Source organism: Alexandromys fortis, unplaced genomic scaffold (genome assembly GCF_014885135.2).
Source record: "Alexandromys fortis isolate MF-2015 unplaced genomic scaffold, M_Fortis_MF-2015_v1.1 scaffold_1, whole genome shotgun sequence".
In the NCBI taxonomy this organism is placed as follows: domain Eukaryota; kingdom Metazoa; phylum Chordata; class Mammalia; order Rodentia; family Cricetidae; genus Alexandromys; species Alexandromys fortis.
The window spans coordinates 25,129,860-25,139,008 of NW_026067927.1; the positions used below are offsets into that span (position 1 = coordinate 25,129,860).

At 51.7% G+C, this 9,149-nt stretch overlaps 1 protein-coding gene and 1 long non-coding RNA gene across 3 annotated transcripts in view; one reads left to right on the forward strand and one right to left on the reverse strand.

Moving 5' to 3' along the window:
* Mlycd (malonyl-CoA decarboxylase) overlaps positions 1–5,237 on the forward strand; it is an 11,129-nt gene extending 5,892 nt beyond the window's left edge. Inside the window, exons 4-5 of the mRNA XM_050144166.1 lie at positions 2,008–2,157; positions 4,154–5,237. Of these exons, the coding sequence (XP_050000123.1) occupies positions 2,008–2,157; positions 4,154–4,687 (684 nt within the window). The 3' untranslated portion in view covers positions 4,688–5,237. The remainder of the gene's footprint in view (positions 1–2,007; positions 2,158–4,153) is intronic.
* Positions 5,238–5,383: 146 nt separating this feature from the next.
* The window catches only part of LOC126502850 (uncharacterized), a 17,621-nt gene continuing 13,855 nt past the window's right edge, over positions 5,384–9,149 (reverse strand). The window contains exons 3-4 of one of the 2 annotated variants that reach the window (XR_007592069.1): positions 8,127–8,300; positions 5,384–7,890 (exon numbers count right to left, since the gene is read on the reverse strand). This is a non-coding gene — a long non-coding RNA (uncharacterized lncRNA). Of the gene's footprint in view, positions 8,301–9,149 lie in introns of both variants that reach the window. The other variant, XR_007592068.1, reaches the window with a different exon arrangement.

Genomic DNA, 9,149 nt, shown 5'->3' on the forward strand with positions numbered 1-9,149 from the left:
TTTCCCGGCCACCCAGACTCCCAAAATAATCACACAAAAACTATATTATTTAAATTACTGCTTGGCCAACCACTTATGCATATTGCTATCTAGCATCTTTCTCCTCTGGTGACTCCTTGGCTTTTTTCTGATTCTGCCTGTGTTGACTATAGTTTTTCTCCTGCCTGATCCCATAGCCTGTTCAGCCCCAAAGAAACACACAGAGGTCTACATTAACTGTAAATGGTTGGCCTATTAGCTCAGGCTTCTTATTAATTCTTATAAATTACATTAATCCATAATTCTTGTTAAATTTTGAAGTCAAGCCATTTCAAAATATATATGTTGTATTAATCCAGCAGCATTTGTAATCAAATGTCTTTTAGCAGCTATTGTTCCTTTCTCAGCTGTCAAACAATTCAAAGACAACACTACAACATACATTATCCATACTCTCTGTGTATTTTCCATCTTTATGTGGCTTTATTTTAAACTCTATTTCTTTTACTTTTACTTTTTGATTTTGTTTGTTTGTTTGAGACTAGGTTTCTCTGTGTATCTTTGGCTGTCCTGGCACTCACTCTGTAGACCAGGTTGTCCTTGAACTCACAGAGATCCGCCTGCCTCTGCCTACCAAGTGTTGGGATTAAAGGTTTTTGCTATCACACTCAACTGGCCTGCTCTCTCTATATATCTTTTCCAGCCTGGCTATATTCTGTTAAGCCATTGGCTGAAAGCAGCTTCTTTATTTTTTAATCATTAAAAGCAGCACACATACAGAAGGACCTCCCACACCAAGAGCTTGAGTCTGTTAACAGGACCCTGTGGAATGGCAGAGAAGTGCAGAGCAGTGTGCTGTGGCATTTGGGAGGCAGCTTGACAGACAGATGGGCGTGGTTCTGTTGCTGCTGCAAACTGGGAGCTGTCGGGGAGCTGAAATTGTGAGGGCTTCACTTGCCCTTCCTGTGGAAGCTGGTCCTCTGCAGGCTTCTAGTAGGAAGGTATGGACAAGCCTGTGACACTGGGGAGAGTGGGTCACAGCCACACGGTAAGACCTGCGGGCAGATGAAAGCAGTGAGTTCCCTGCGGAGAGCAGGTTTGTTCAGAGCTAGAAGATGTGGAGAGGGCTCCGAGGTCTGGATAGGCATTACGGAGGTACATGGATCATGAAGCATGGTGAGTTAGAGTCCCTGGCCTCGGCTTCCCAGCTGGGGAGCTCAGATGCTGAGCATCAGACAGATGGGCTCATGTTCTTAATGAACAGAGACAATGTCCTTCAAAGTTCCACACCTTCGAGCTGGTTTGGGAACTAGTGTTGCTGGTGCTTCTCTGGGGCAGCTTGGTATGTGTGTTAAAGTTCAGAATATATTCCTTCTTATCTGAAAATTGAGCTCTGTGAGTTCAAGGCCAGCCTGGTCTACACAGTGAGGTCCAGGGCTATAGAGCTACACAGGGAGACCCTGTCACAAAATAGAGCAAAACTCCCCACATTTAGTAGGCAGTGAGAGCCAGTGAAGTCTGGTGTCAGCTAAGAGACTTCACAGCAGAAGTGATTTCTTAGCTTGCTTTGTGGAAGTGTCTGTGTGAATGTATTTTACTTAGGAAAAATAAGAATGCATAGGCAGTCCTCTAAAGGGCACATCTTACCCCGATTGCCAGTGGCCTTGTGAGGAACAGAAGTACAAACTGAGCAGGGGAGCAGAGGCAGCTCTGGGCAGAGGATTGAAAGAAATCTCCATGTGTGGCCCATTGCCCCCAACACATTGCCCTTCACACAGCATGTGAAGCAGCTTGTTCCAGAGGGGCCTGGGAAGCAGAGCTGGCACAGGTCTCCAAGTGGTGGGCAGGGCGGTGTGAAATTGTCTCCTCCAGAGTTTTCAAAACAGATGACCTGAGCCAACAGAACCTGGGAGTGGGGATGTAGACTAAAGTCTCCGCCAGCACTTCTGCTTCCTTTGTCCTGTGAGTAGTGACAGTGTGAGCAGCGCACATGGCGCCCTTCTGAGGCGTGCTGCCCGTGTTTTCCAGGGCATCGTGAAGGAGGACCCTCCATCTGAAACGGAGGAGAGGAACAGGATCTCTGCTGCTGTCTTCTACTCCATCAGCCTGACCCAGCAGGGCCTGCAGGGGGTGGAGCTCGGGACCTTCCTCATAAAGCGAGTGGTCAAGGAGCTGCAGGTAAGCATGGTGAAGCAGCGCCCCAGCTCCAAGAGTCTCTGTTGTCATGGCAGGTGAGCCCTGCCACCTCTCTGGGGATACAGGATCCAGATAGGAAGGGTTGGGAGGAAGGAAAGGAGGCAGAACAGCATCAGGTGCCACCAGGCCAGGCTAGGAACCGAAGGAGCAGGCATCTGAGGAATAGCATTGCACTGGCTGTGCAGCACACGTGTGTGTGTATGGTCACAAGGACGTGAGCTATCTGGAGAGACCTTGCCTGTTTTGCCCTGCACTCCTGGTGGCACACATCAGTCACGTATGTCAGCGTGGCCAGCCCTTATAATACGGTTGGCAACCCTCCCCCACCATGCCATACCAGACACTTCCTCCCTGCAGCCTTCAGGGCCTTGTGAGGGAAATTCGCAGGTCAGGCCGAGCAGTATGAAGGCAAATGCATTAGCTGATGTTGGCCTGATTTCCTTGACTTTGCTGCCCCGGAGGGACACATTACCTGTCCCTGAGACAACAATGCTGCAGTTTCTCCTGGGCCCAGCTTTTCTGGCTGCCTGTGGGGAGCTAGGTGGCCCAAGTGAGGAGAGTCTACCTCTGAGCTGCTGACAGAGACTGCATGGGCTGCTTCCTGCTCCCTCCCTCTTCTGCCCAGGCACAGCATGCAGTGCAGACTCACAGGGCTGCCCTCACAGCAGAGCCGGTTGCAGTCGAGGCACTCCCATGCTGGGCACCGCCTTGCGCTAGTAATGCGGTTTGCTCATGTAAGGCAAGCAGCCTATCACTGAGCTACAGTCACAGCCCTCTGCCCCCATCCGCCCATTGTTACACTTATTTTGAGACAGAGTATCTCAAAGTTTTTTGTGCTGGACTTGAACTCATGACCCTCCTGTCTCAGCTCCCGCATAGCTAGGATGACAGACTCGCACCAACATTCCTGAGAGGAATCAGATTTAGATAATTTCGTGTTTGGCAATTTGCTTTATTATCAATCTACCTCCATCCCTCAGAGGTAGTGAAAGCAAATCTCCTGTTGTCTGCTGAAGGTGTTAACAAGTGATTCAGGGAGAGGAGACTCAAGAGGACAAGGAAGACAGGGAGAGAACAGGATCGAGGATTCTGGGTGATCCGCCCAAGACCATTTCATTGGCAGAGCTAGAAGCTTGACTGAGGAGCCTCCTGTCCTCTCCTGAATGCTGGCCCCGACGGGCTCACTGGGGTTACAGAGGCAGCACACTTGAGAGCGCCAGTGCTCATGAGAAGAGTACGGGAACCCGCTGACTGATCTTTCAATCCTGGGCTGTTTTTCTAAATTGATAAGTAGAGCATGTGCACAGTGTAAACTCACATACGGAGTGTAAGATAGTCCCAGCTGTGGAAGAGCGCAGAGAAGGCCAAAGGCACCCGACATGCTGGACTCAGAGCTGTGTCTTCACAGCAGTGGAATTTTCCCATAGTGGGCTTACTATGTTTATAGCAGGGAGCGCGTATGTTTAAGACTGTCCGCAAGATCTCTGTGTGATTCGTATGGTGGTGACAAAGCTGTGTCCTGTGGTAATACATCTTTACCTGACCCTGCTTTCCCTCTGCCACCACTGAGGTAGAGCTGGCTGGACAGTCACCCAACATGGCATCTGTATGTCAATCAAGTATCCTGGCTCTCCTAGGAGAGGTGTGGTGCAGAGAAAGTAAAGCCCACAGCCCATTATTAGGGCCAGCTCTCTGCTTGTAAGCAAGCTGCCCACTCCTGACCTCTGTTTCACCACTGTCAGTGGTGTGACAGGAGATATCATGATTATAGGCTAATCTTAGGAACGCAAGATGCCTCCAGGCCTTGGCACTCATCAGCGTCCTCGTGGACACGTCTTGAAAGAAAGTACAGCTATGCCGTCAGCTGACCCTGCTGCCGGCTGCAGCACACGTAGGCTGTGTGTGGGGACTGTTCCAGTATGTGTACCCCCTGCTGACCATGTGCTCTCTGCCTTCCCTTTTCCTACCTGCTGTGCAGAAGGAGTTTCCTCACTTGGGGGCCTTCTCAAGCCTGTCGCCTATACCTGGATTCACCAAGTGGCTTCTTGGTCTCCTGAATGTGCAGGGAAAGGAACATGGGAGGAACGAGCTATTCACAGACTCAGAGTGCAAAGAAATCTCAGAGGTCACAGGTGACCCGGTTCACGAGAGCCTCAAGGGCTTCCTGAGCAGTGGTGAGTGGGTGAAGTCAGAGAAACTGGTGCAGGCACTGCAGGGGCCGCTGATGAGGTTGTGTGCCTGGTACCTGTATGGTGAGAAGCACCGAGGCTACGCCCTCAACCCAGTGGCCAACTTCCATCTGCAGAATGGGGCCGTGATGTGGCGTATCAACTGGATGGCTGACAGCAGCCTGAAAGGCCTCACTAGCTCCTGTGGCCTCATGGTCAACTATCGCTACTACCTGGAGGAGACGGGCACCAACAGAATCACCTACCTGGGCTCCAAGAGCATCAAAGCCTCTGAGCAGGTCCTCAGCCTAGTGGCCCAGTTCCAGAAGAACAGCAAGCTCTAGGGACATCCTCCCAAAGCCTGGGCCCTTGCTCAGAAAGGAACTGTGTGCGATGGACCAGGCTTACTCACCGTAGGAACCTTTTCAGGGAAGCCACAGCTGTGCTGTGTCCCCTGACCTCAGCTGTCACTGTGCTGGCCGACTCACTGCTTGGAGGAGGTGCTGGTGTGGGTGCACACACTGTGGGAGATAGCACTGTGCTCCTCCAGAAGCTGCCCTGCTGCCCCACAACCTGGGCCTTCAGGAAGCTCTGCGCTCTGCAGTGTCACCCGCAGGCTGCCCATGCCCAGGACAGAACCCAGAGTACAGACCCTTGGATCTTGTAGAGCTCACAGTCATGTCTTCCTTCCTGTCTCTGCCATGGCTGCTATTGCAGCTTATAGCTCAGACTGGAGGCTTTGTGACATGCACAGGGCATAGTTGGCCCCTCAAGGATGCTGCTGCTTGAGGCCAGGGTTGGCTTATGGGGCTTAAATGAGATTCCAGTTCATAATGAACTGAACAGTAAAGAACGAGTCTGTTCTATAAACACTAAACATGATTGTTCACTACACACCTTTCTTCAAGTGTGCTTCACTGTGTACTTTTACTCAAGATCGGAGTCCTGGCAAGGCTCAGGGTCAGCTCTGAAATGTCCACAGCATCACATTCCCCAGCCAATCCATTGGGAGCAGAGTATAGATGAAGTCAGGTGCAGGACGAGGAGCGGAGAAGAGGTGTGTATGTGTGTGGTTGTCTGTATCTCGGCATGTCTGCATGACTGAGAAGGTCTGTATGTGTTGATGTGTGTAACTGTGTGTGTATATATGCTTGTGACGGGGCTGGGGACAGGATGGTTTTTTGAGTGTATCTGTATGCATCTACATCCATACACGTGCATCTATGAGTGTCAAACATCAGCAGGCACAGGGCTCCTCCTCTCAGTTGGACATGCATGTCCCTTGCCTTTGTTGACTGCATCTTCTAGACCTTCCCAGACTGGGCTCCTGGAAGCAGCTGGGATTAGGGGCTAGTGTCCTCTTCACCCAACTAGAGGCAGGGAGTAGCCGAGGCAGGGAGACCTCCAAGGCATAATCTGTCCCCCAACTTCACTCAATACCCTGTTCTACAGGTCACCCTCAAACCGCCTGGCTCTCTATCAGCTTGCTGACCACCCTTTAAAGTGTAGCCCTGGAGCCCCTCCCTCCCCTGGCCTTCACCTGCTGCCAGCACTCCAGTAATGGCTTCCTTTGCTGTGTTCTTGGTGCTGGGTCATCTGACCTGTTGGGATCCCACCATGGCCCAACCCTTCTAGCCTGCAGGGCCCTCCAACAGCTCTGGAACCCCATCCTCACTAAGACCTATGGCAGGATGCTCCTGTTGATACAGATGGGAAAATAAAAGGACACGTCTCAGTAATCCACTTCCTTTCTCAGGAGCTGGGGGATCTAAATGAAATGAGGATGGTGGAATGCGGGTCCTGGAATTAGCACAGCATTTGTGGTGTGGTAGATCGCTCTGGCCCCTTCCCAGGCCAGCTGCTCATTGTAGTTGCTGTCCACCCATTGCCATCAGACAGCACTGCTGCAGGTCCCCTGCCTTGTCCAAAGGGTGCAGAAGAGTGGGGTTTGGGTGTGTTAACTAGTCCCTTGCTCGCAAAGGCAGTCTATCCAGAGCCACATCAGCCCACATAGACCTTGAACCTGAGCGTGTGCCCGCCTTTATCTCATGCAGATCTCACTAGACTCCAGGGAGTCTTGACGAAGCCACTCAGCTATCTCTGAATCTTGCAAGCTGTGGACGTACGGCACAGCCTGGCCCAGGTCTGCAGCCTGTGGTTTCAAAGGAGAGTTCCTAGGACATGTTGTCTTAGAGTTCTACCATAGGTCCCGGTGTGTTACTTTCCCCAGGGGTCCATTTTTTTAAAGTTCTTAATCACGAGCAAGAATTTTAGAATGTTTGTCCATCTGCTTTCACGTTTGGTATGTTTTCTTTGTTTTATCACATTTTTCTATTTATTTATGCATGTATGTCGGCACTCACGCTGTGGCATTCGTGTGGATGCTGGAGGACAACTTGAGGAGTCAGTTTTCTCCTGTGGTGGGTCCAGGGCTTGAACTCAGGCAGTGAAGTGAGTCTTGGCATCAGGGCCCTTACAGGTGAGCCGTCTCATGAGCCATGTGTGCGCATTTTCTAGTACACCCTACCTGGGCCCTGCGCTCACAGGAGAAACTTGTAGGAAGGAACCTTCATTAACTATTTACATATTTATTGTCAGCAAACCAATGACTGACTTCTATCAGCTGTGGTCGGTGTTCTCAAAATGTTTAATTTGGCTTTTTGGAAGCTATAACACCTTTTGTAATAAAAACAATAGTTCAAATAAAGGCAGGATTTCTGCGCTAGCCTGGAAAGTCTGAAAAATAAAAGTAAAAAAAATAGCTTCGATAGCATGTAGAGGAGAGGTTCATTTATTTCGTACAAGATACATTTCTCTTTAAAGTATATATACAGGAGCAGAAGTCACCCAGTTTAACATTCTCTCCCTATATGGCAGGTGTGAGACACCTTGAACTGGCAAAGGATATCCAAGCAGTACTTGTTGGTGTGGGGATGAATGGTTGATGCTCTTCCCTGTGGAAGAATTAGATGTCGTAGTGTATTAATACACACAGGCTACCTAAAACTGTACTGCACATGGGTCCTTAGATATCAGGATTCAGGCCTGTATAAGGAAACTTGTCCTAACCTCAATGAAAGGCAGGCTTTTCGGCAATTATAAAGGAAGCAGATGACAATTTTTAAAAAGTTTTTAATTACGTTTTTAGTTACTGGGAGGGATGCAAAGCACAAACGTGGAGACCAGAGGAAGAGGCCTTGTGGAAGTCAGTTCTCTCCTTCCACCATGTAGATCGGTCCCCCAGGATTGAACTCAGCTCATCAGGCCCAGAAGGACGTATCTTTGCCCACTGAGCCATCTCTCCAACCTGTGCCTTTTCTTCTCGCGGCACGGAGAGGACCATCGCCTCCAGCCCTGGGAAGCACCGAGTTTATTGCCACTCTTGGGAGCATAGGTGTGGAGTTCCAGGAGAACAGATGGAGGTGGCACTCCAGCACCAGAGGGACGAGGCTCATGGCACAGCGCCTAGACTGATTATTCTTAAGGAACTGAGAGCTCTTGCCTCTTCCACAGCTCCATCCCCAGAGAACAGTTACCCCTGTCTGGGCTGAAAGATAAGCACACCTGAGCAGCCCACGGTCAGCAGGCTGGGAGTGTGGGAGCCACATCAGCAGCCATGGTCACCCATCCCAGTGTGCTCCTCCCCTAGCCAGCCATGCTCCTCCCAGTGTGCTCCTCCTCCTAGCCAGCCCTGCTCCTCCCAGTGTGCTCCTCCCCCTAGCCAGCCATGCTCCTCCCAGTGTGCTCCTCCCCCTAGCCAGCTGTGCTCCTGACCTCACACACCTGCACATCCTCCTAGGAGCAGGGACTTTGCTCACTGCAAATCTGAAGTGTCCTTAGGGTGGCTGTGGTGGTGGCACTATGGGAAAGGAGACTCGGAGACAAGGCGAGGGCATGACTCACTGCCATGCATCAGGTTTGTGCCAGATCGACTCAGAGGCAGTCTGGGGTGCCCGCCTATACCAGATTGTGAGATAGAGTCCTGGTGAAGACCCTCTCTCAAGGAAGCTCCAGTCCTCCCCCAATCCCTCCTCATCTCCCCCTTCTTTACAGGGCACAGGCAAGGAGATAAGTCACCTGACAGGACAACGGGTGACTTCAAAGCCCTTCCCAGCTTGCAAGGGTGGGCGCTCTCCAAAGCCTCTTCCTGGAGCCTAGGCAGTCACAGGAGTGCTCCCTCCTGCCCAGCTCCTCCACCTGCTAGCTGGGGCCCAGGCACCTCAGGAGAACTAGCAAAGCCCCTTCCTCCAGCCACTGCTAGGGACAGCGGCCTCACAAGAGCCTGCTCTGCAAGGCCAGGCTTTCCCCAAACTGCCCTGCAGCAGTATGGAGAGCAGAGCAAGCGAGCAGGCCCTCCCAGGACCTCTCCCTCAGTGACAACCTTTCCTTGGCCATCCCAGGCCCTGTTATCCCCAGAGAGACTGGGAAAGCCCTGGACAGCCCTGTAGGGGAGCAGAGCCTCCCTGGCTCAGCCTTGGGCTCTAGACTGCAGGGCCATGAGAAGCACAGCCTCAGCTCCCCAAGGCCACTTTCCTGCACCCCAACCTCCTCCCAGCCCTCATACTCCTCCCTCACCTTCCCTATTCCTCCCTCCCTCCTTCACCCCTCCCTCTTCTCATCTTCTCCTGCCTACCTCTTCCCTCCTCATCCACACTTCTCTTTTATTCTCCCTCCTCCCTTCTCCTCACACTCACCCCTCCTCCCTCCTCCTCTCACACTCGCCCCACCTCCTACCTCATCTCACACTCACCCCCTCCTCCTACCTCCTCTCACACTCACACCCTCCTCCCACCTCCTCACACTCAC